General features: G+C 43.1%; 3 protein-coding genes across 4 annotated transcripts in view; 2 read left to right on the top strand and 1 right to left on the bottom strand.

The window, feature by feature from the left end:
- The first annotated feature begins 42 nt into the window (after positions 1–42).
- On the top strand, positions 43–4,773 carry MRPS16 (mitochondrial ribosomal protein S16). The gene is made up of 3 exons (XM_033209609.1): positions 43–251; positions 695–955; positions 1,724–4,773. The coding sequence occupies exons 1-3, from the start codon at positions 239–241 to the stop codon at positions 1,861–1,863; spliced, it is 414 nt and encodes a 137-aa protein (XP_033065500.1). The 5' UTR covers positions 43–238; the 3' UTR covers positions 1,864–4,773.
- On the top strand, positions 3,566–20,395 carry DNAJC9 (DnaJ heat shock protein family (Hsp40) member C9). Of its 2 annotated transcripts, none has more exons than XM_033209607.1 (5): positions 3,566–5,402; positions 5,581–5,721; positions 6,522–6,776; positions 8,981–9,067; positions 9,390–10,839. In XM_033209607.1, exons 1-5 carry the CDS (start codon positions 5,223–5,225, stop codon positions 9,504–9,506), a joined length of 780 nt encoding a protein of 259 aa, XP_033065498.1. In that variant the 5' UTR covers positions 3,566–5,222; the 3' UTR covers positions 9,507–10,839. The 2 variants fall into 2 exon arrangements, with proteins under 2 accessions (XP_033065498.1, XP_033065499.1); XM_033209608.1 differs by lacking the exon at positions 9,390–10,839 and adding an exon at positions 19,559–20,395 and having other exon boundaries at positions 5,108–5,402.
- FAM149B1 (family with sequence similarity 149 member B1) overlaps positions 11,762–26,002 on the bottom strand; it is a 78,651-nt gene continuing 64,410 nt past the window's right edge. The window contains 8 exon segments of the mRNA XM_033209602.1: positions 11,762–11,803; positions 11,806–11,837; positions 13,361–13,433; positions 17,406–17,531; positions 17,750–17,873; positions 19,528–19,752; positions 22,441–22,544; positions 24,774–24,898. Of these exon segments, the coding sequence (XP_033065493.1) occupies positions 11,762–11,803; positions 11,806–11,837; positions 13,361–13,433; positions 17,406–17,531; positions 17,750–17,873; positions 19,528–19,752; positions 22,441–22,544; positions 24,774–24,898 (851 nt within the window).

The following is a 26,002-nucleotide window of genomic DNA, read 5'->3' as shown; positions in this document are numbered from 1 at the left end:
TTGCAGCATTTTAAGGTACCTTAGGGGTCACCGTGTTGCATTATGGGAAGTATAGGGCAGCAAGCGGAAGAGGCGGGGCGAGTGGACCATCCGCTTCCGGAGTCAAGGTTTTCGGGCTTTGGACGGCTTGGCGGTGCGGCCTGCATTTTCTTTCTGTCTGTCTTCTTCCTTGCCAAGGCCGTAGAGCTGGTGCGTGCGGGTAGCGGGGCGCTCTGAGGAGCCTTACGCCGGCGGCGCCATGGTCCACCTCAGTGAGTCATCGGGCCCCCGCGAGACGTACCGGGCGGTCACAGGGCTCAGGAGTTCGGGGCCGGGTGGGGCGGTGCTCTCCCAGGCGCGATGGACGCAACCCGAACCTTAAGCAGCCACACTGCCTTACATTTGATCCTTCTCTCAGTTTTTCCCCCGTTAATCACCGGTGAAAAATTTCCACTCCACTGAAGCAGCTAAGGCTCCCACAAGGTCACAGAGCCTAGTGAATGGGAAGCCCATGCCGAGTGGGTTTGGGTATGAGGAGGAGGTCATTGTTGGCTGGAGTGGCCAAGAGGGGTTTCACAAAGAAGAATAGCGTCTAAACTGAATTGGCAGGAATGGATTGGAAGTGAGACATTTCAGTGGAAAAAGGGACTTGTGCTGTGTCATTTTGCCCTTTCTGTGCTTTTTTTGTGTGTCCTAACCAGCTGCTTTTCTACAGCTCCTTTCCTCTGCAAGGCCTACCGTGGGGGCCACGTAACCATCCGCCTTGCCCTGGGTGGCTGCACCAACCGGCCCTTCTATCGCGTTGTGGCTGCTCACAACAAGTGTCCCAGGGATGGCCGTTTCATAGAGCAGCTGGGCTCCTATGATCCATTGCCCAACAGTCATGGAGAAAAACTCGTTGCCCTCAACCTAGACAGGATCTGTCATTGGATTGGCTGCGGGGCTCACCTCACTAAGCCTATGGAAAAGCTTCTGGGTAACTCAGCTCTGGTCTTATCTTATTGAGGGGATTTTAAACTGAAGTCAGCTCCAGGACAGTGGGTATAAGAATGATTTTCGGCCGGGCATGGTGGCTCATGCGTGTAATCTCAGCACTTTGGGAGGCCGAGGCGGGCGGATCACCTAAGGTCAAGAGTTCGAGACCAGCCTGGCCAACGTGGTGAAACCTCGTCTCTACTAAAAATAAAAAAAAAATTAGCTGGACGTGGTGGCACGCGCCTGTAGTCCTAGCTGTTGGGGAGGCTGAGGCAGGAGAATCACTTGAACCCAGGAGTCAGAGGTTGCAGTGAGCCAAGATTGCATCACTGCACTCCAGTCTGGGCAACAGAGGGAGATTCCATCTCAAAGGAAAAAAAAAGAATTATTTTCATTCCCCTAGGCTGCTCAGGACTGAAGTGGGAGCTGAAGTTGTGATCTAATTGGCATTTTGAATCTGGAGGCCCGTTTTGTGGACTCCTTTGTAAGACTTTTTGGGTGACTGGTATTTTATGCTAAAAATGGAAATAGTATGTTTTGAATGGTCATCTGTCAATTTATCTTTTTTAAAGTAAGGGGAATATTGTTAGGAAGTAGACATCCACTGTCTCCTTGCCGGGGAGAAGCAGTACAGAGTTTGGCAAGTGGGGAGCATGGTTTACATCCATGCAGTGGGTCAGATCTCAGACCTCAGTTCTGTGAGACAGAGTTCCTAGGGAAGCATTGGCTTATACGGTGTTATAATAAGTGAAAAATCTGTTGCTTTTAGGTCTTGCTGGCTTTTTCCCTCTGCATCCTATGATGATCACAAATGCTGAGAGACTGCGAAGGAAACGGGCACGTGAAGTCCTCTTAGCTTCTCAGAAAACAGATGCAGAAGCTACAGATACAGAGGCTACAGAAACATAAGTGAGCTGACTTTAGTGAGCATAGCAGTGGGAACAAAGTCAAGGTTCTCTTGAAACACTCTGCAGAGATCTTAATTTTGTTAGATTTGGAGTTCAATAAATGGAGTATCCTGAGTTGCCCTTGCTCTTCTGGTCTGACCTGCACAGGGCCCATGGAGAGATTTGTTCTTGTGTGACTTAGAGCTGGATGTGGGTACTAATTAGCTTTTTTGGACTTTGTCTTGGGATAGAGAGTGGCTATGGGGGATTGGACTTTTGAGTGGGGCTCTGGGTCTCTTGGACAACTTTACAATCTACTGGCTTCCAAGACATCCTGCTTCAAAGCCCCCAGCCAGACTATTCATGGCCTGTTCAAATCTTCATGTTCATCCCACAAGTGTAAGAACAGTTACCTTTTTTACTGATTTTGTAATTGGAGATTTGTATTGTCTTGCTTAATGCATATTCTTTTTTTTTTTTTTTTTTTTTTTTTTTTGAGATAGAGTCTCGCTTTGTTTGTTGTCAGGCTGGAGTGCGGTGGTGCAATCTCAGCTTACTGTAATCTCTGCCTCCTGGGTTCAAGCGATTCTCCTGCCTCACCCTTCCGAGTTGCTGGGGAGCTACAAGCGTGTGCCACCACACCCAGCTAATTTTTAAATTTTTAGTAGAGATGCGGTTTCACTATGTTGGCCAGGATGATCTTGATCTCCTGACCTTGTGATCCGCCCACCTTGGCCTCCGAAAGTGCAGGGATTACTGGCGTGAGCCAGCACTCCCGGCCTTAATGCATATTCTTAAATATACAAATGTAGATTTGTTATGAAAATTGCTTTTGGGCTTTAATAACCTACCTTTTAAGAATGAGAAACTGCTGGGCTTAAGGGAGTTCAGAATGAATCAAGATTGAACCATTCAAATGTGGCTGTGATTTCTGCATATATCATAGATGGGATCCTTCTGAGAATACTGGAATAGGGAATTAGGACACCAAGCTAATTCAGCTGTGAACCTTATTCTTGTACTTTTCTTTCTTGCTGGTAATTTTATGGAGCCTGTTAAGAAACCTCTGTGTTAGGATAAACTGTATACCAATAATTTTGACAACCTGTGATGAGTGATGCATTTTACTTCTTGTATCTTTTCCTTCCTACCTTGATGCCAGTAATTTATAAGGGATCTTTACAGTTTGAATGTATTTGAATAATTTTAGTACACTTTAGCTCTACTTTTTTATTTGACTCGCAACCATCCATAGGTCTCAAGTATTCCCATGTGTTTTAAAAGCCTGAAGTCAATGAGATGAAATTCAACATCAAGAATTTGAAGTAACTTGTGAGGAAATAATATAAAGATACCATTGGGGCAATGGCTCACACCTGTGATCTCAGCCGTTTGGGAGGCTGAGGTGGAAGGATCACTTGAAGCCAGAGTTTGAGACCAGCCTGGGCAACACAGCAAGACCCCGTCTCTACAAAAAATTTAAAAATTAGCTGGGTGTGGTGGTGCTCACCCATAGTTCCAGCTACTCGGGAAGCTGAGGCAGTAAGATCACTTGAGCCCAGGAGGCCGATACTGCAGTGAACTGTGATTGTTCCGCTACAGTCCAGCCTGGGTGACCGAGTAAGACGCTGTCTCAAAAAGAAAAGAAAACATTACGTAATTTGGGTACAGCATAATAATTTGATTTTCTGGTTTTTTGAAAATTTGAGTTGCAATAAAAGAGTATTTCAATGTGCTATTTCAATTTTCAGTAGCAAATGTGTATATAGGAAAATGTTTAAATTGATGTATTTGAGTACCTTAAAAAACAGAAACTGGAAGAAAGATAATATTGTAAAGCACCTACGTATGTCCTAGGCCTTTTGTGTACAAGATTATTTGTGACGATTGTAAGGCATGAAGGCAGGTAGGATTATCTCTGTTTTACAGATAGGGAAGCTGAGGCCTAGAGGTGGAAACTTGTCCAGTGATGTAAGATTCATACCCCAGTTATGCCCTCCTGGAAAGCCCTTCCCAACATATTATGTTGTCCATAGAGGGGAAAAAAATGAGCAAAGACAGATGTCTTAACTCTGGTATGTGACTAAGATATAGGAAATTTATAGAGGAGGTTCTATCAATGTGCCCACTTATTTTGTGTTTTATGTTCTGAGAACGATTACCAGCTATCTTAATGGCTTTGCTGTGGTTGGCAAAGCTCCCCTGGGGTTGTTGCTGGTTGGCCCCTGCTTGCTTTGAGACTTTGATGCCAGGGCAGGTTGAGAGGAACTGACTTCAGCTGAGTTTGATCTTGGATCTGGGAAAGAGAAATGCTTTGAAAATCATGGCAACCCTGGGAGGTTTAAAAGATATTAATGTATCCTGGAGAGTTTGAGGCTTTGCAGATCTTATTGGCAGAGCAGAATGATTCTGAAAAATGCTAAATCAGTCGGGATAAGATTTGATAAGGTATTTTTCTGCCAACTCGGGTATTCACTTAGCATTGTTTATCCTTTGTCTAATACATGTATACGCATACTTCCTTTGTGAGCTTATCCTACTTACAAAGTTTTATCCCCAGCTTCAGCCTTGCTTTGGGTCTCCAGGCCCAAGTTTCTCACCATCTCTTGGATGATTGCTCCAGCCTACCCTGCTGCCACCTGGGATCCAACATGTTCAAACCCAGCTGTGAACTTCAGAGTATTAAAAGAAAGCGCCTTTGCTTGAGCAGTTTGTTATTAAGACGGGGGCTTGGGTCATGTTACCTCCACCAATGTGTAAGGTGAAAGTCCTGTTAGGTAAGAGTTTTTGTGTTTTGTGCTTTTTGGGTTTCAGTATAGGGTTTTTCCTGTAGGGCTAGAGAGAAAGTACCCCAGCATTTCCAGCCAGTGGGGTGCAAAATTATTTGGGCCTACAGCTTTAGCTGTTCCTTTCAGGAACATTTTTGAAAAAATCTGTTGAATCATGTGAAACTGCTGAATGCTGATGTTTGGCCATTTTCTACTTAAAAAAATAGGCCAGCAGTTTGTAATTCAAGCTAATATATGAACTTTTTGAAAAAGCTGTTCTGGGACACTAAAAGGTAAGACGGACGCCAGATTTCCAGAGCAAGGGGAGGAGAGACCCGAGCAACATCACTTCCCTTCAAGACCTGGCTCCTGCGCGCGGCCGGCCGAGGACTCCGACTCCACGCGCCGGTGTTATTTACCCGGGCCCGCGCCTGCCTCGTCACGGCTCGTTTTGCGGCCGCCGTAAAGCGCGGATGCGCGGCGTGGTCACGCCCCTTCAGTGCTTGTGACGCAGGCGCCCTGGGCATTTTGGGCGGGAAAAAGAAGCAGTCCTGGGTTGTAGCCGGCGCGGTTGGTAGCAGCTGCTTCGTCGGAGGTCGTATCCCTGCCTGGCATGGGGCTGCTGGAGCTTTGCGAGGAAGTGTTCGGCACCGCCGACCTTTACCGGGTGCTGGGTGTGCGACGCGAGGCTTCCGAAGGCGAGGTCCGACGAGGCTACCACAAGGTGTCCCTGCAGGTACACCCGGACCGGGTGGGCGAGGGCGACAAAGAGGACGCCACCCGCCGCTTCCAGGTATGCAGGGTCACGCCCCGAGGCCGACGGGCCGCCAGGATGTCCCCAGCCTTTTGACCACTGGGCCCCGTCCGGGGGAGCGCGCTGAGCTCCGCTTGGCGCCTTCTGATCTTTATTTCTCGGGCCGCGGTTTCGGTGGGAGGAGCAGGGGCGATTTACGGATACTCTCTGCCCTCAGATCCTGGGAAAAGTCTATTCCGTTCTCAGTGACAGAGAACAGAGAGCAGTGTACGATGAGCAGGGAACAGTAGACGAGGACTCTCCTGTGCTCACCCAAGACCGAGACTGGGAGGCGTATTGGCGGCTACTCTTTAAAAAGGTAAAGGACTCTGGAGGTTTCTTTATGACTGTTACCATCATTCAATCAACAAACCTTTATTGACTGCCTCTGAGATCTTGTATTTTGTGTTAATTTTGTAGGAATTAGAATTTTTGAGTTTGGCCTTGAAATATAAATACACGCACACTTACTGAAACAGGCTTTAAATTTCCTGTCAATGTGATTGTTGCACTGAAAAGGGCAGATTTATTTTTTTGCAGGATGTTCTTTATTTTACATATCCAAATGTAAGTCCTGATTCCGGATCTCCTTTTTTTTTTTTTGAGACGGAGTCTGGCTCTGTCGCCCAGGCTGGAGTGCGGTGGCCGGATCTCAGCTCACTGCAAGCTCCGCCTCCCAGGTTTACGCCATTCTCCTGCCTCCGCCTCCCGAGTAGCTGGGACTACAGGCGCCCGCCTTGTCGCCCGGCTAGTTTTTTTGTATTCTTTAGTAGAGACGGGGTTTCACCGTATTAGCCAGGGTGGTCTCGATCTCCTGACCTTGTGATCCGCCCGTCTCGGCCTCCCAAAGTGCTAGGATTACAGGCTTGAGCCACCGCGCCCGGCCTCCGGATCTCCTTTCACCGTTGGAAACTTCACTGGTTCCTAGTTAGCAGATATGAGGATTGGATTTAAAAAGGAGGACTCCAGAAAAGCTTAAGCATAGAAAATCTGGTTCAGTAATTTCAACTCAAGCAACTGTTGCATTGCAGCAATTCAACACCTAACTCTAGTTTTACTAATATATCTTTTATTTAAAGTAAAATCCTCAAAGTTAAAGCAAATCTTCTTTGTTATCAGATATCTTTAGAGGACATTCAAGCTTTTGAAAAGACATACAAAGGTTCGGAAGAAGAGCTGGCTGATATTAAACAGGCCTATCTGGACTTCAAGGGTGACATGGATCAGATCATGGAGTCTGTGCTTTGCGTGCAGTACACAGAGGAACCCAGGATAAGGAGTATCATTCAGCAAGCTATTGATGCTGGAGAGATCCCATCCTATAATGCCTTTGTCAAAGAATCGAAACAAAAGATGAATGCAAGGAAAAGAAGGGTAAGATTTTGAATACTGTTGATTTATATTTTGACTGCTTCCAAAAAATTTGAGGGTATTTACAGCAGTGGAAGTAAACATAAAACTCCAGAAGTAAGGACTAGGGTTAACTTGGTCTACAGTTCTGATTTAGTAAAATGGGCATACCAGTTCATCAAGAGAAACCTTTTTCTAGTATGCTGTGCTCAAGATGATTTTTATTGCATAGATTGTTTAAATATTACCATAGTAAAGTAGTGCTGAAATCTTTTTTCATATGGGCCAATTCTTATAGCATTGCTGAGGCATTCCTCAGGAGATAAAGTTAGTGGAACCCAGGTCCACAGGATGGGCAGTGATCCTTACTCGGTTGAGGGGGTAAAAAGAGAATGACAGAGGCTGTCTTGTTAAAAGTGCAGATTTTTGGGCCTTTGCCCAGAGTTTGATTTTCCAGTGACAGTGGGGGTAAGGAGAGTTGGGGGGGGTAGTTCAAGATGAAACCTTAGATCATCAGGCATTAGATTCTCTTAAGGAGCACACAACTTTTAGAATGATTGCTGCCCTCATGAGTGCCCTCAGGAACTTTTCTGCAGCTTTTACATAGGAGATGCATGTAGAGAGAAAGCTGACCTTTTTGTTTCTGGTGAAAATTCAAAGGCCCTGTTTTGCCTAAATAAGAGGCTGACCTTTCTGGTGAGCTGAGGGGAGCAGCTCACCAGAAGTATATATCAAGAGCATTTTGGTTCATAGGCTACACCTGCTAAGACTCAAGCTGACAGTCAAATCTTAAGTTGTTCATTTCCTGAGATGAAACTGAGCACAGCTGCATTCACGGTAGACTGTTAACTTGAGAAACTTCCCTAGAGTTTGAGGAGAAAAACGGCATAGTTTTGAGAGACTGTTCAACAAACCTTAGGGGGATGCTGAATTTAAAGAGATAATTTGAATACAGGGGAACGGGTGTCTTATTGGGATGGGGATCCTAATGTATCATCATCCTCAGTATTAATAGCATTAATTGCTAGTTAGAAAATTCACAAGGGGTGTTGGGGAGTCTTATAGTTGTTACCCTAAGGTGTGCTTGTGGTATTTTGTAAACAATGGTAAACAATGCTCTAGGAACACTTGGCAAAGGAAGGCTGCTTTGAAATCAGGTAAGTGAATGTTAAAACTGAGTTTATTGATGTTGTTTCTTCTGACTAATCAGAAGTCATTTTAAACTGGGGTTGTTCACAAGGCACCACCAGTCCCATGTAGTAAATTGGGTTTCCAGGGGAGGAATCGGAAGTACCTGTATCCTGGCAATTGCATCATTTTCTTTCTTTTTTTTCTTTTTTCTTTTTTTTTTTTGAGACGGAGTCTAGCTCTGTCACCCAGGCTGGAGTGCAGTGGCCAGATCTCGGCTCACTGCAAGCTCCGCCTCCCAGGTTTACGCCATTCTCCTGCCTCAGCCTCCCGAGTAGCCGGGACTACAGGCGCTCACCACCTCACCCGGCTAGTTTTTTTTTTTTTTGTATTTTTTAGTAGAGACAGGGTTTCACCGTGTTAGCTAGGATGGTCTCGATCTCCTGACCTCGTGATCTGCCCGTCTCGGCCTCCCAAAGTGCTGGGATTACAGGCTTGAGCCACCGCGCCCGGCCCTTTTTCTTCTTTTTTCTAAGAGATGGCATCTCATTCCATCATCCAGGCTGGAGTGCAGAGGCATGATTACAGCTCAGTGCAGCCTCGAACTCCGAGGCTGAAGCCATCTTCCCACCTTAGCCTCCCTAGTAGTTGGGACTACAAGCACATACCACCACACCAGGCTCATTTCTTTTATTTTTTGTAGAGATGAGGTCTCGCTATGTTACCCAGGCGGGTCTCAAACACCTGAGTTCCAGTAATCCTCCCACCTTGGCCTCCCAAGGTATGGGGATTACAGGTGTGAGCCACCATATCTGGCCTCATGTTCCCTTTATCACCATGTGATTTATGAGTGCCAAAGTACGTACTACCTCTAGTAAGTAGAATTGGGGAAAAAACAAATAGTAATTGGAATCAGAGGATCTATGCTTGCTATCAGCATTGTTGCCTTTTAATGAATGACATAGTTATGTAATTCTGTTCATTTTGTCTATTCATATAATCCTCAAATTGAAACAGTATTATAGATTTGTTTTTGGGAAAGAGAATGTATTTTAAGCATTTTCTGGTGGCCCTGAGTCTCATGTGAGTTTCTGTTTCAGGCTCAGGAAGAGGCGAAAGAAGCAGAAATGAGCAGAAAGGAGTTGGGGCTTGATGAAGGCGTGGATAGCCTGAAGGCAGCCATTCAGGTAAACTTGGCAGCTTGTTGCCACATCTTTAATGATCTGATTCCTATTGCTAATATTTTCTTTGGAATGTTTTATTTTGTTTTCTTCTTTTAAGACATAAGTCGCATACCATCTGTTTGTTCTTTTAAAGTGTACAGTTTGGTGGTTTTTAATGTATTTACAAAGTTTTACAATTATTAACACCAATTGTAGGACATTTTCACCATTCCAAAAAACTCCTACCCATTAGTAGTTACTCCACTTTTCCAGCCCCTGGCAACCACTAAGTACTTTCTGTCTATGGATAATGTTGTGAAAGCTTGTGTTTTAACTTCTTAAACAGAGCAGACAAAAGGATCGGCAAAAGGAAATGGACAGTTTTCTGGCTCAGATGGAAGCAAAGTACTGCAAATCTTCCAAAGGAGGAGGGAAAAAATCTCTCAAGAAAGAAAAGAAATAATGGAATTTTTCTCTTCAAAGGTCCTTAGGTGTAAATTGATGCCATCGTAGGCAAGGTGCAGGCAAGATTTGAAGGCAAAAGTCAACTCTTGAGAAAAGGTGTCTTTCCAGCCTGAATATTTCAGATTGACTAGACCAACCATCTTAGTATTTCCTAGAAAGCACTTGACATTGTGTGAGGTCTTACCAGAAGGAACTTGGTGGTGACAGTTGGGAAGGCGGAGGGAGGTAGTGTCCTTCCTGACAGCACTTGCCTCCATAGATCTTCGGTACACAGAACTCTTATCTAAGATGTGGTTCTGTTCATGCTGTTTTCTGCAGTGTGCGTGTCTGTTAGATTAGGCTCTCTACCCAGCTAGAACACCTTCCAAACACTTGCTGGACAGCTGTCTTCCACATACTTCCCAGTTTACATTTGGTCTTAATGATCTTGAATAGACCCTCTCTTCATTTTACTCAGCCAGGTTTTGTACTGATGTACAGGTGTTAAATTACTTCAAGCATTTTTGTAAGAGTTGTATATGATTAAATAAAAAAAGTAAAACATGATGATTAAGTTCTGGGGGCTTTGTAATGATCCCAGTAAAATGTGACCTAGAAGAAATACGAATGGTGTTTAGGATGAGAGAAAAGTGGAAAACAATAGCGCCTGTCAGCTTTATAATAGAGAGCCTGGTTTCCCTAGCACAGAGAGATGTGTGTTGTAGTCCTGCCACTAATTGCTGAATGTCTTTCACTGAGCTTAACTTGTCAAACGGTATGTATTAAATATGTCCAGTTTTTTGGTTTAAAAAAAATTGCAACGGCTTTGAGGGAAAACAGGGTGAGGGAACTGGGCTAAATGACTTCTTAGAGGCCCCTTTCTGACTCTTCAACTTTGAAAGGCAAGCCATATTGATCTAATTGTTATAGTGAACTTGTGGTAATGGTTTGTGAGAACAATACAGGGGTTTTCATTTCTATGTAGATGAGTTGGTATGAGAATATATGGAACTTTTTTAGGAACTGTTTAAATGTTTGATTTATAGACTATTAAATACGCCATATGCATAAAGTAAGCCTTTAGCTCTAAGGTAAAGACGACACATTTTCAGTTTGTGACTACAAATAGGTTAAAAATAGTTTTTAATTGTATTAAAAATATAATTTAATGCAGGTTGTTTGAAGCATCTGTCTTCATATGATGGCATTAGAACACCTTGGTATAAAAAAAGTTACTGTAATTTATGATTATTGAATTTATCCATTCTGAAAATTAATAAGATCTAAAACTGGCATGATAATCAAGATTTGTATTTAGTGAAATTTAAAATAAATTTAAGCCATAGTTAAAACTGTTGCTGCATTCATGAATGCCCTTAGGAAAAGGTCCACAGTAAAGTCAGAAAGCTGAACCTCTCCTGCTGTTTATAGGATATGTTTATGCTGAATTAATTGCCAGGGTTTCTTAAACTTTTAGGGAATTATACTTTGGCCCAATAGCAGATTCTACGAATTATTTTTTGACTTCCTTTCCTTAGAGTTGCAGGAGAATATCTGGCAAGGTGCATTTAATATTTGGAAAAAAGATATGACCAGTAACCTACTTTAGGAAGAAAATAAGCATAACCCAGCATCAGGTAGGCATCAGAAGGTTGAACTGTCCTATCTAAAAAAATATGCAATATACTTTATTACAGAAGTTACTTTAATGCTTAACATTTATGTCTTTAGTTACACACCCCTTCCATTTTAATCTGTTGATAGGGTAGGACATCTAAAGAGTTTTAGGAATGATTTCTATTGGATGAGGTCAGATTTTTGACAGCAGAATGACTTGAAACTGAGTATATAGCTCTCCAGAAATGAATACAAACTGAAGTATTCTGAAGCCAGTGATATTGTCACTGATCATTTGCTGCTTTTTATGTATGTGTGAGCTCATCAAATCCTATATGATTGAACTGATCATTGTTAAGAGACAACATGAGCAGTGATTTGGCTATTATTCATTGTTGCATCTTTGGGTACAAACTTTTCTTTCCAATGGAATAGGTTAATTTCTGCTGAAAGAGATAGTAACTGGAGATAGAAAAAACACTCATGTCATTTTTGGTGGCTGTGCTGTTTTGTTCTTCAGTCACTTGTGCCAAAATCACCCTTCATGAAGATGGTTTCTAGTCGATCTTCTATATAAGCTCTACATCACTTGATGACTGAATACGGCTTCATGAAATCTCGTGTTTCCTGCAGCCTGACAGGTTCTTCTCATTTGCCTTATGGTCCCTGCCTGGTTCGAGAGACTGGTCCCCCTCTGCTTTTTGAGATTTTGTAGACCCATGTAACCGAGGACCTGTCAGATGACATAGAGTAACATTAGTAGGCAGTCTAGGTTTCATAATAACTCTCAAGTTTATAGCTAAGGGCTTTTTTGCTCCAGTTATGAATTGGACTTTCTTAAGGTATGAAAGGAGTAAACTAGTTTTGCAGAAGAGCCCACTAATTAAAAAGAACCAAGATGTCTGATTTACTCACTTCAGTGTTAACATTAGTTATACCTTTCTTCATTTTTTTGAGGCGGAGTCTCACTCTGTGGCCCAGGCTGGAGTGCAGTGGCACGATCTCAGCTCACTGCAAGCTCCGCCTCCCGGGTTCACACCATTCTCCTGCCTCAGCCTCCCGAGTAGCTGGGACTACAGGTGTCCACCACCACACCCGGCTAATTTTTTGTATTTTTAGTAGAGATGGGGTTTCACCATGTTAGGATGGTCTCGATCTGTTGACCTCGTGATCTGCCCGCCTCAGCCACCCAAAGTGCTGGGATTACAGGTGTGAGCCACCACACCTGGCCAGTTATACCTGACTTTAGTGTAGCTGAAATGATAGTTCAAATGCAGATCTGAAAGCAGAATCTGACGAAAGCATTCAAAGACTCTACCAGACAGTGCTACGGGGAACTGAGCTGGGAAATCACTTGGACTACAAAGATGGTTTGAGGCAGACTAGTTTTTTACTGTAGTTGCTGATTAATCTTATTAACAGGAAACATCTCAACTGTTCATTACTTATAAATTTACCTTGAGCATATATATAAGAATGACCCTGATGGTGGTAAGACTGTCACAGGAAGAATTAAGACATTCTGCAGCCTGGGCAACATAGTGAGACCCTGTCTCTACAAAAAATAAATTAGCTGGGCATGGTGGCACTGCTTATAGCCCCTTATGGGAGGCTTAGGTGGGAGGATCCCTTGAGCCCAGGAGTTCGAGGCTACAGTGAGCCATGATCGTGCCACTGCATTCTGGCCTGATCAACAGAGTGAGACTGTCTCAAAAAAAAATCCCTCAATTTTCTCTCATCACTTCTTTGTTAGTACATCTACAGAGTATAATTTAAAGATAAAAAGAGTTAATGGGATAGAATCAGACTTAGCGTATCCTGATGGTTTAGAATTTATTTTCTTACCTTGGTCTAACAGATTAACTGATCAAAGCAGTTTAATCCATAGGAATATGAATTTTGCTTACATAACAAAATCCATGCCATGTTTTCAAAGAATATTTTGAATGTTATAACAAGGACTAATTTGGGTTAAACTTTATAGATTAAAAAACAAAGCAGTTTACCATAGTGAGAAGTTAATTTACATGGTGTGAAGAAAACAGGAATCTGAAACTTTTTGGCTCTGAGCAATAGAACTCTCCTAGCTTTTTATTATACTCCATGTTCCAAAATGAATTTTAGGTGATTTACAAAGATGTGAGAAAACAATAAATCCAAGAAAATCTGAAAGAAGGGGAAACAGGTGTAGGAAAAAAGACAAAGGCAGGGTCTTAACCACACAGTAGTAAATAAGGGCCGTGGCCCCATCTGTACCTGCAGATCCCCTGCCAGGTCTGGCCTGATGTGGATACTCAACTGCACACGAGCGATGATACTGTGTATCCAGCTAAAAGAGAAAAGAGGAGACACTTCTTAGGATGCAGCTTCTCACAAAGGATAATATTTATCAGGTTCACAGGAAAACCTTGAAATCAACAGTGTAAAAGGCATAGACTACCAACTTGAGGGAAAAGTCAGCTGAGTGCACTGTGTTGAATTTCAAGTAGAAAATCCCAAGCCAGATGCCCACAAAGCCATTTATCGTAAAAATTGCATATTCTTCAATGTTATTACTATGCCGTTAAGAAAATCAGCATTTATAAATAATCCATATGGTTTAATATTTCAGTTAGCTTCTAAGGGAGTTTGTCTGATTTCTTTTTGTTGGCTGCTGCATATACTTTAAATGAATGCTTTCATTTAAAACAGAACCAGCCTTTTCAGCAACATTGAAATACTTACGACTTTACCACCATTCTGAAATTTAGCTTTACATTTACTTTTTAGCATTATGAAATGTGAACATTTCACAGTTACCTCAAGGAATTAAAAACTGTAGAGATATGACTAAAATATTAAAATGCAAATATCAGATAAACCTATATATGACATCCTGCTGGGGCTTATGGATTAAAAACATCCCCTAGTAGTTCCCTTGAGAGAGCACTGAAATCAAGAGATTTCAGGAAGTTTTTTTCTGGTGAAGCCCCTATATTTTAGAGATCAAGGGTCAGCAAACTTATTTTTTGTGAAGGGCCAGATAGTTATTATATTAGGCTTTGTGGACCATAGGGTGGTTGCTGCAACTACTCAGCCTTGCTGTTATGGTATGAAGGCACCTATAGACAGCACATAAACACATGAGCTTGGTGGCACTGTTCCAATAAAAGTTTATTTACACAACAAGGTGGTAGACCGAGTGAATAGCCCAGGAACTGTAGTTTACTGGCCCCTATTTTAGAGAAAACAGCAAGGAGCGAAGTGCTAGTCTGTAGTGTTAGGCCCAGGACTCACAGCTAGCATTCTTTTTTTTTGGAGACAGAGTCTTCTCGGTCTATTGCCCAGGCTGGAGTGCAATGGCGCAATTTCGGCTCACTGCAACCTCCGCCTCCCCGGCTTAGCCTCCTGCCTGCCTTAGCCTCCTGAGTAGCTGGGATTACAGGTGTGCACCACCATGCCTGGCTAATTTTCTTGTATTTTTAATAGAAATGGGTTTCACCATGTTAGCCAGGCTGGTCTCACCCCTGACTTCAGGTGATCTGCTCACCTCACCCTCCCAAAATGCTGGGATTACAGGTGTGAGCCACTGTGCCTGTCTCACAGCTAGCATTCTTAATAAACTGAGCAACTAGCTATCTCCCTTTTTATGACAGCAAATGGGGAGAGAAATGGTAAGTAATTTTTACTTTGTTTTTTGTTATAAACTTAAAGACTGAAATGTTTTCATCTGTTCAGTTTTATTCCTAAAGCAATCAAAAATTAAACGTTTTTAGCCATGTGCAGAGGTGTACACCTGTAATCCCAGCTACTTGGGAGGCTGAGGTGGGAGGATCACTTGAGCCCAGGAGTTTGAGGCTGCATTGTGCTGATTGCACCACTACACTCCAGCCTGGGTGATATAGTGAGACACTTGTCTCTTAAAAATATGAAATGTTTGGCTGAGAGTGGTGGCTCACACCTGTAATTCCAGCACTTTGGGAGGCCAAGGTAGGTGGATCACTTGAGGTCAGAAGTTCAAGATCAGCCTGGGCAACTTGGAGAAACACTGTCTCTACTAAAAAAATACAAAAATTAGTCGGGCGTGGTGGCAGATGCCTGTAGTCCCAGTTACTCAGGAGGCTGAGGCAGGAGAGTCGATTGAACCCAGGAGGCGGAGGCTGCAGTGAGCTGAGATTGCACCATAGCACTCTAGCCTGGGCGACAGTGGGGGACTCCGTCTCAAAAAAAAAAAAAAAAAGTTTGAGAGAATCTAGCTGTGTAATACAATCATTAAGTACTGCTTAATAAATGTCCTATATCAGATTATGAGAAGGCAAATTCAGTAGAAGTTCTCAAACTTTCTGGGGTTCACACTGAACCCCAAGAATCAGAAATGCTTACGTTTCCTTTTTGTTCTTGTTTTTGGTGAGTTTTTCCCTAAGTCAACCTTGTGGGGTCTACTAGGTTGAACAGTGTTCCCTCAAAATTTATGCCCACCTGGAACTTGTGAATGTGACCAAGTTTGGAAATAGGGTCTTCACAGATGAATCAAGGTAAAGTCACACTAGATTAGGGTGGGCCCCAAATTCAGCAACTAGTATCTTTATAAGAAGAGAGAACCCTGGACACACACACAGAGGGAGGAAAGCCATGTAAAGACAGAGGCAGGCTGGGTGTGTGGCTCATGCCTGTAGTCCCAGCACTTTGGGAGGCTGAGGTGGGAGGATCACTTGAGCCTCAGGGTTTGAGACCAGTCTGGCCAACATAGTGACACCCTATCTCTACAAAATAAAACATTTAGCAGGGTGTGGTGGCATGCACCTGTAGTCCCAGCTGCTCAGGAGGCTGAGGGGAGATGATCACTTAAGCCCAGGAGGTTGAGGCTGCAGTGAGCTGTGCTCTGCACTCCAGCCTGGGCAACAAAGCAAGACCCTGTCTTTAAAAAAAAAAAAAAAAAAAAAAAAAGGCCGGGTGCAGTGGCTCACACCTGTAATCACAGCACTTTGGGAGGCTGAGGTGGGCAGATCACATGAGGTCAGGAGTTCAAGACCAGCCTGGCCAAGATGGCGAAACCCCGTCTCTACTAAAAATACAAAAATTAGCTGGGTGTGGTGGTGGGCACCTGTAGTCCCAGCTATTGGGGAGGCTGAGGCAGGAGGATTGCTTGAACCCAGTAGGCAGGGGTTGCAGTGAGCTGAGATCGTGCCATTGCACTCCACCCTAGGTGACGGAGCGAGACTCTGTCTCGGAAAAAAAAAAAAAAAAAACAGAAATCGGGAGTGATGCAGCTGCAAGCCAAGGAACACCAGAGATCACAGGTGGTCACCAGAATCCAGGAAGAGACAAAAAGATTCTTCCCTAGACCCTGCAAAGGGAGCATAGCTCTGCTGACACCTTGATTTTTGAACTTTTTGTCTCTGGAACTGTGAGGAAAAAATTTCTGCTGTTTTAAGGCACCCAGTTGTTGGTCATTTCTTAAGCCCTAGGAAACTAATACAGAGGTCTTGGTATTGATTATCCTTACCACTCTTCTCATAGAAGAAAACTTTTGCAGTGCTTTAGCCTGCTGTGGTTCAGGGGTCATGAGTTGGGATGAGTGTGCTGTAAACACCACCATCCCGAAAACTTCCAGGATGTGGGGTCCCTGGTTACTTCCCCAGGCTCTCTAAGAGCTCTTGCCACAAAGCAGATTGTGTGGGGTCGAGCTCCCAGCCTACAAATGGGGAAGGTCAGTGCATGACCCCATTGCTGATAAGGGCTAGTAAATGCACAATAAATGGTAGGTAGTATCAGCATTTAAAACACCAGTAGAAAGAAAAAGTCCCAAACTGGGTGCAGTGGTGTGCACCTGTAGTCCCAGCTACTTGGGAGGCTAAGGCAGGATTGCTTGAGCGCAGGAGTTCCAAGTCTAGTCTGGCCAACATGGCAACAGCCTGCTTCTGAAAAAAATTTTTTATTAAAAGTCCCAACTCACTCATCCATCAGGACTCATAATAATCTGAGACCACTTTTGATGTAATTCCAGAAGAAAAGGATTACACAGTGAAGTTATGCTTATCTGATATGCACTGGGATTTAATATTCTTGCTTGTGGTCAGACATACCTAAGTGTTAAATTGCTTAGAATTTGTGATTTCTGTATAAGACATTAAAGAATAGGCATCAGTGACTAGTTAGAATTTGAACAAAATGTATTTATAACACTGTTTTTATTGTTGGAAACTCAACTTTTATTCTGAGTTAAGCCTCTAGATAAAGTCTTAAGTCTGCCAAACTAGTATTCGCCCCACGTTTTCTTTCCCCAACTATCAAGACCATTCTAGGAAGTATGTCACTCTACCAAAAATGATTGAGTTGTGTTGGGCCTGGAGAAAAAGTCGGGCAAAAGGAGCCTTTCTTGTGGCTGCTGATAGTTAGGTTCATCGACCACCGCACTTTGAGCTTGAGTAGAGTCGCCATGGGGTTTCTGCAGAGGAGACAAAAGTTACAGAAACAGTGAAAACTATCTGTAGTGTGGTATGTAGTTAAAAACCCTATCGACCATGGCAGATATGATAAGTGCAGGCCAAACAGCTCCAATTCCACGTCATAAATTATCACACTATCAGAGCACAGATCCTGCAGAATTACTGCCCATGAGGTTGTATGGTAAGTACATGGAGAGGCAATAAGAAAGAAACATACCGTCTGTCTTTGTGGCCCCACAGTGCTCACATGTTCCGCTTCAGCTGTGCCAATAGGTGGTAGCAGATTATTTCGACTCAGGGGCATTGGTGAGGGAGAGGAGAGCGAGTCGGCTGCCACTGGGCTACAGATACCACCAACATGAGCACCAAGGTATGAAAGCATGAAGTTATAACAATACCAGCAAATTGATAGAAATCAGGTAAATGAAGCAGATGAGTTTAATGTGCACAGAAAGCTTTAGGCTGCCTATGTTTTTAAGTAGAGATCTCAGGATTTTTGGGATTTTTGGAAAATTAGTTTTTAAAATAGTGTTTTCTGATTTTGTTTTGAAGCTCTGTACTCTGGGTATACAACAGAAGCTGACCTTTTCTCTCCCACAGAACTGGAATAAAACATTTGTCCTTATCTGGTATTGCACTTCTCTGCTGATTTAGATTTGTAAATTCCCAGCTGATGATGGAATTCTTGACAGTTCTGGACCTTCTGGTTATCCTTCTCCCTTATAACTAGAGTTCTCGGGTAGAGTTCCTAAACCTTCATTCCCTTCAGTAGGATCTGGAGCAGCTTGCAGTATTCCTCATCCTTAAGACAGTAATTGAAACTGAATGATACTTTCATGCCCCAGAAGTAATAAAGCAACTTACTTTTCAACTTTGAAAAAAAGTACTGTAAGAAGGAATGAGAGATTAATCATACATCAAGACTACTCATCCCCAAATGAATGAATTTATAGCTCTGTTGGTATAGATATAGCTACATCCACATAATAATGCTTAACTTGGAAGCTGAATTGAAAACACTGCTGTGGCCTTATTATCTCATACCTTTGAGGATATTTTTAGAAACTAATCATCCTAAGACATTTTGTGAATCAACAGCTAAAAGAATTATATGTTTAAAATTGGTTCCGAGGTATTTTTTGCATGATGAGGCTCCGAGTATCGTGAATGAAGGGTGGGAAAGGAGATTATTTTTAGGGTCACTTCCTAGGAAGTGCTAAGGGATATTTTTCCTGGTATGTAAGCAACTCCTTATCTGAGGTTTATAAAGTTTTCATTGTCAATGGAATAAACAGATCCCAATGGTGCAGAAAAACCTTAAAGGGGAATTAACTTATTTTGGAGTGAATTTCACTGAATATGTTCCCACCACGGAAAATGTTTGATTAAATAAATAGGTTCTTTATTCCTTTTGTAACCCCAATATAGTATTCTAGCCAACATTTTATTTTTACAAATAGACATAGAACTCTTTAGCTAGATCAACAGAAAGATTCAGTATCTATTTCATTAAAATTTAACCCCTGCTGGGTGCGATGGCTCACACCTGTAATCTCGGCACTTTGGGAGACTGAGGCAGGCAGATTGCTTGAGCTCAGGAGTTTGAAACCAGCCTGGGCAACATGACAAGACCCCTGTCTCTACTAATAACACAAAAAATAAACCTGGCATGGTGGCACCACGAGCCTGTGGTCCCGGCTACTTGGCAGGCTGGGGTGGGAGGATCACTTGAGCCCAGGGGTTGAGGCTGCAGTGAGCCGTGATCATGCCACTGCACTCCAGCCTGGGCGACAGGAGTGAGACTCCACCTAAAAAAATACATTTTAACCCCACTAAAAAATTTTGTATCGGATCTAAACCCACGGGCAATCTGTCATAAGACTACTTAATGATTAGTTTCTAGGCATAGATTTCAGTCTTATGTTTAAATTAACTCGGTATGTAAACTGAATTAGTTTTACCACGGTTTCCAGAAGTTCTGCTTTTGAAACCTACACTCGGGCTCCTCTGAGGATTTCTTCCACAGGTCTTGGTGTTCCAGCACGTGAATGGCTCGTGCTGATGGGATGAAGGGTTCGTGGCGGTGGATTGCGTCTCCTGGTGGACTGCACTGTGTATGACAGAGATGATGTACTAAACTCCACAGCTCGATTTGGCCAATTTCGAGTTGAAAGGATGGTACTGGACCCAGGCCTCATAAGTAGCTTGTCATCAAGATCTCTAGTAGCCAAATCAGAAACCCACAATGAAGTAAAGATCACTATGTCAAGAAGACAAGACTCACGGGGTGAAAAGCCTTAGACTAGAAACTACACTTAGGGGGAAATAAAGCAAAAATTAAAACCTTTCAATAAGTAACACTAGTTTCCCGATGGTACTCTAGCTAAGGTGTGAGAATCTGTTCATTATTTCAATCATAAACATAATTTACTAGAATGGACATTTGGGAAAGCAAGTCCGTTATCCACCTGCCATCACAGTCACTTTTTTAGTCACCAGTGAAGGCAAGCCTGAAGGACACCTCCAAAATGCTTCCCAAAAATTGCCACCGGCTGATTCTTACTCTCTTTGAGGCATTCTTTTGTGCTGAAAGATTGTCACCAGAAAGACAACTGAAAGACACATACTGCTGCTTGGGAGCAGCTGTGGCACCAGTGTGGCTCCGACCGTAGAGACTGAAGTGCTGAGCAAGTTGGAGCTGGCAGGGATTTGAGTTTGGGTTCCTTGGAAAGCTGGGAGTGGGCAAAGGATCTTGTGCTGCCCAGAGCCAGAGCTGTGGGACCACAGTAGCCCCGTCTGCATAAATAACTGAAATACAACCCTCTTCTGTAAGTCATCCAATAAATAAAATACCACACCTAAACAGTTCAGTAGCTTAAATACTGGCCTACAGATTCAGGTGTATTTTGTATTTTTTTTTTTAAAGCAAGTGACTATTAAGACATTTAAAAATACCTGCACAAATGGAAGAAAAGTGAATAAAGCAGCTAAGCTCTGCCGTTTGCTCCTACAGCTTTCAGCAAGTTCCTCAACCTTTCAGTCCACTTTGGTGTCCTCTAGTGCAAAACATGGCACCGTGCTTGGAGGACTCTGAAGGGATGCTGCCCATCAAGGAATAGGGCTAAACCTGGAGACTGTTCTGGTCTTCCTGCCTCTGTAGCAATTCACTTATGCCTTCTTTTTTTTTTTAAAACACACCCTAACTGCTTTCTAATTACAAAAGGTTTAGGCTTTAGCTGCCCTATGTTCACCTTAATTTTGTTTTACGAACTTCTGGATTTGATTGTCATCTCTAGCCAGGTGACTTTTAGATCAGTCTCCAGATCCAACCTCTTCCACATTTCCAGTGAGATGGCCCATCACTGTAAACACACCCCAAAAGAAACCCATCTTTTCTAACACAGGCTTCTCTCAAGCTTGAAATCTGAGATAACTTTGATTCCTTTATTTCTTTTTCTTTTCTTTTTTTTTTTTTTTTGAGACGGAGTCTCACTCTGCCGCCCAGGCTGGAGTGCAGTGGCCGGTCTCAGCTCACTGCAAGCTCCGCCTCCCGAGTTTACGCCATTCTCCTGCCTCAGCCTCCCAAGCAGCTGGGACTACAGGCGCCCGCCACGTCGCACGGCTAGTTTTTTGTATTTTTTAGTAGAGACGGGGTTTCATCATGTTAGCCAGGATGGTCTCGATCTCCTGACCTCGTGATCCGCCCGTCTCGGCCTCCCAAAGTGCTGGGATTACAGGCTTGAGCCACCGCGCCCGGCCTGATTCCTTCATTTCTATAGAATTTCACTTATCTGACGATATCTCCCAAAATAGCTCATTCCTTTCTCACCCTGTGTGGCCGCTTGAGTGCAGACCCTTAGTAGCTTGCGCGTGGACTCCTGCATTGACCCTTTACCTTCAGTTCCTTCCACTCTATCCATTTACACTGCTGTGAAATCGATCTTTCAGATTCCTGATTTAAATATATGTGCTCCCAAACCAAAACTCATACATTGCTGGAAGGAATGTAAAATGGTACAACTCCTTTGGGAAACCATATGGCAGTTTCCTATGAAACTAAACATACACCTGTCCTATGACCCTTTCATTTCTAGGTATCAACTCAAGAGAAACTGTAAAACCACAAAAAAGACCTATACAAGAATATTTAGAGTACCTTTATGTGTAATACCTCTAACCTGGAAATGACCTGTGTTAATTAACAGGAGAGCAGGTAGATAAATCGTGTGTATTCTTAACAACAATACTCCTCAGCAAGGGAGGAGGTCATACATAACAACATGGATGAAGCCCAAAAACACGGCACTCAAAACCCTCCATAATCTGGTCCTAACATTCATTATTCATTCCATAGTCACTTCTTTCCCGCTAACCACACCATGGCCTATTTTAATTTTAGAAGATTGTCAATTATCTTTGATCACAAGCATTAAAGTTCTGACCTATCTTCCATTCTTCTATCTCAAAAACGATCTGCTATCTTTCCGAAGTATTTTGTATTTTCTTATCTCCAAACCTTTCCCCATATCATTCCTCCTACCTGGAATTCCCTTGCTGCTCTCCTTTGCTTATCTGAAGCCCCATCTTTCAAGGACAAGTTCAAAACGTACACTTACCACCAGAATGCTTTGGGGCTGTCATAGCACTCATACTGGACAGCACACACATGGCACTCAGTTACAAAAGTGCCACATATGGTTCGGTATCTTTTTACCCATGTATGTCTTCTCTTTCCAGTTATATTATCAGCCCCCTGATGGTGGAGACCATGTCCCTTGGATGTTTTACTCCACAGGAGTTTTTGTGGTTGCTTGGTCGGCACTCAGTACATGCATACTGATAAACTGATTTTGCTTTCCCTCTATTTCCCTTTTACACTGTATAGTCTGAAAATGCTGAACGTCTTACAGGAGCTTGTCCATTAGGGAGAGATTTCTTGGCTGTAGAGGCATCCCATGAACCAAGAGACCATACACATTTGGCTGGTGACTGCTTGCTTGACAGAGACTCATCTACATGTTGAAAGAAGACAGTACTCATGATCGGCTGGAGAAGACACCTGTTTGGTTTTCCAACTTTGCCAAAAGTTAATATTTCCAATTTGGTTATTTATACTTTTTCCCCATGCTTTCTCCTTAGCTGGGGCCCCAAGTCAACTGTCCATGTGATAGGGTCCCTCCTTTCCTCTCCATTCCTAAATGACAGCAGGTAGGGGAAGCCTGATCAATCTGGATGAAAACAGTAGCCCTCTCATGGGGAGTGAGGACCTTTGTTATTATTATTGTTTAAATTAAAATATAAGAGAAAACTCAGACAAAATATGGAACAATAATAGAAAATAATAAGGGGAAACTCTAACTTAATCTCTTTCATCATCACATAATCCTGCATTCTGCAAACTAGTCCTTCTCTTTCACTACCTGTGGAGCAGGTCAGCCCTCAATGAAAACCTAAATCCTGAAGACTCTGTACTAGGAGGTAAGCTTATCTGTTCTAATTTTAGCAGGATGTAATGTTTCTTGGACTGGCATTGCCCCCCTAGAGCCCTGCTTGTTTTCTCAGGCCATCAGCTCATTGCCTTTTCTGGGAATCTTCGCTGCCACAGAATGTATTTTCCTTCCTCTTTCTCTTCAGAATGTTTGAGTTAACTCTTCTCCTTCCTTAGGTCATCGGCGACCAGAACGTCTAACTATTCAGGGCTTAAGTTACTAAACCACAGCCACAACAGTTCAACATGCAGAAGTGCTTTATTATCACCAAAGCAACATTAATTTACCTGGTTCATCCCTGGTGTGATGACTTACGAGCCTTCCTAATTTTCTCTTCTTTTTTTTTTTTTTGAGACAGTCTCGCTCTTTCACCCAGGTTGGAGTGCAGTGGTGTAATCTCGGCCCACTGCTACCTCTGCCTCCCAGGTTCAAGTGATTCTTCTGCCTCAGCCTCCAGAGTAGCTGGCACTACAGGTGCCTGCCACCATGTCCAGCTAATTTTTGCATTTTTAGTATAGATGAGGTTTCACCATATTGGCCAGGCTGGTCTTGAACCCTGGACTCAAGTGACCCGCCAACCTTGGCCTAATTTTCGTTTTAAATACCTGTTTTGTAAATCCAACTGCACAACATCTGGCCAATATACCAACACCTTTCTCTCTCTCTCTTTTTTTTTTTTTCCCCTCCCAAAAGTAACACCAGGAAACTTGTGTAGGAACTGAGATACATAAATCATTACACAGGGATAAGACCAACCTCATCTGCCTCCTGCAAGAAATACTATCTTTGTGCTTGTTCAGACTCACTTGAAATAGCTTTTCTCTTTGTTTTTGTTTGATGTTTATACCTGGTTTATGAGTACTAAACATCCAAAAGGCAAAAAAGTTAACAGATTTAAATATAAAAAAACAAAAACAGGCTGGGTATGGTGGCTAATCAGGAGGCTGAGGTGGGAAGGTGGCTTGAGCCCAGGAATTTGAGACCAGCCTGGGCAACATAGTGAGACTCCTGTCTCTAAAAAACAAACAGGGACAGGGTGTGGTGGCTCATGCCTTTAATTCCAGCACTTTGGGAGGCTGAGGTAGGCGGATCACATGAGGCCAGGAGTTCGAGACGGGCCTGGCCAACATGGTGAAACTCTATCTCTACTAAAAATACAGAAATCAGCCAAATGTGGTGGTGCACATCTGTAATCCCAGGTACTCAGGAGGCTGAGGCATGAGAACTGCTTGAACCTGGGAGGTGGAGGCTGCAGTGAGCCGAGATCATGCCACCGCACTCCAGCCTGGGTGACAGAGCAAAGACTCTGTCTCAAAAAAAATGAAAATAAATAAATAAATAAATAGGGTGGGCCAAGTTGATGGAAAAAGGAAGGAAAAACTCAAAAGGAAGGAGGCATTCAAAGGACAATGTCAAGGCTGTGAGAATCTAAGATGAGTCATTTTTATCATAAGGGTATCCTCCATTCTTCCCAAAACAGACTTAGGCTGACCACATGGTTGATTCTAGGTTGCACAACTTATGGATGTTTCCTCAGAAGAGCTGACTGAGAAGTATTTATCAACTCTAACTTGCTATTAATATTTTAAACTGAAACTGACCAATGCAAAGAGTCACTGGATTATTATGATAAACACATAACTCTACTAAAACATATTGAGTCAGAAATCATACAAGTAAGGCAAACAACTGAGCAAATTTCCTCTGGTGAGAGCAGCCCTGTGGTCTCCAACTGATCCCTCCGAGGCTTACCGGATTTGAGGTAATGGACAGCACCTTAGACTGTGGCACTCGTGGTAACACCAAAGGATGTGGTTCACTCAGCACACGTGAACTTTCTGAATCGGGTCTGGTAATTGCAACATCACTCTCATCATCTGGGCAAAGGAACAGAATATATTATCCATGGATAATCTTCTGGCCCACAGCAACGGTATTGTGAAAAAAGATCTCTCCTGAGAATTCATAATCTCAAACAAGGCTTCACTTACCTTTGCAGCCCAATTTTATACCACCTTCATGGTTCAAAAAACCCCTCCACCCAAGACTAGTTGAAAGTGGTTTCCCAGGCTGATGATGCCTACTGGTACCTGGCGGAAGGAGAAAAAGATCTCTAGGGCATAGCTGTCCCACACACCTTTGGAGTTGACGGAAATGTTTTGCAACTGTGCTGTCCAGTGTGGCAGCAGCCACCACCCTCCTGTAGCTATAGAGCATTTAGAATGTGGCTAGGGAGTGAGGAGCTGATTAACTTACGGCCAAACATGGCTGGTGCCTACTCTATTGGACAGCGTAGCTCTAGGGAAACCTTCATTAATCCAGATCTCAATTCCCACAGGTAAAGTTATGAGATTAGAAACCATTGTTAAGAATCACATCCACGAAGAAACAAGGCATCTCGAAAAAGAGCAAGCAGAAACAACATAATCAGATCAGTAAGGACTTCAGAAATTGAAACTGACAGATGTAGAATGTAAAACAAAAGCAGAAATAGAAAATACGACTAAGAACAAGACACCATAAAAATGACCAAGCAGGCTGGGCATGGTGGCCGACATCTGTAATCCCAGCACTTTGGGAAGCTGAGGTAGATTCCTTGAGGCCAGTAGTTGAAGACCAGTTTGGGCAACATAAGGAGACCCCCATCTCTACCAAAAAAAAATTAAAATTAGCTGGGCATGGTGGCACATGCCCTTGGTCCCAGCTACTTGGGAAGCTGAGGTGGGAGGACAGCTTCAGCCCAGGTGGTTGAGGCTGTAGTGAGCTCTGATGGCCCAACTGCACTCCAGCCTGGGCAACCGAGTGCAACCGTGTTTCGATAAATAAAAATACAAAATACTTTTCTTCATTAATGTAGACTGTAAAACTGTCTTGATTAAAAGTTAAAATGATTATAAAAACAACTTATAAATATATGATTACATTTCACCAGAGTTTTATACACTTTGAGGTTACAGTTCACAGACCATGTAGCCCTATTG

This window comes from Trachypithecus francoisi, unplaced genomic scaffold (assembly GCF_009764315.1).
Source record: "Trachypithecus francoisi isolate TF-2019V2 unplaced genomic scaffold, Tfra_2.0 Lachesis_group9, whole genome shotgun sequence".
NCBI classification, from domain to species: Eukaryota; Metazoa; Chordata; class Mammalia; order Primates; family Cercopithecidae; genus Trachypithecus; species Trachypithecus francoisi.
Note: the sequence above shows the minus strand (reverse complement) of the source record. Positions and strands in the feature narration are given on the sequence as shown.

Bases quoted from the DNA above. Each gene is read 5' to 3' on its own strand.
- MRPS16 (XM_033209609.1), top strand. The intron at 956-1,723 runs GTAACTCAGCTC...TGTTGCTTTTAG, and splicing joins GCCTATGGAAAAGCTTCTGG to GTCTTGCTGGCTTTTTCCCT.
- DNAJC9 (XM_033209607.1), top strand. From the start codon at position 5,223: ATGGGGCTGCTGGAGCTTTGCGAGGAAGTGTTCGGCACCGCCGACCTT. The intron at 5,403-5,580 runs GTATGCAGGGTC...CTCTGCCCTCAG, and splicing joins ACGCCACCCGCCGCTTCCAG to ATCCTGGGAAAAGTCTATTC. The intron at 9,068-9,389 runs GTAAACTTGGCA...CTTCTTAAACAG, and splicing joins GCCTGAAGGCAGCCATTCAG to AGCAGACAAAAGGATCGGCA.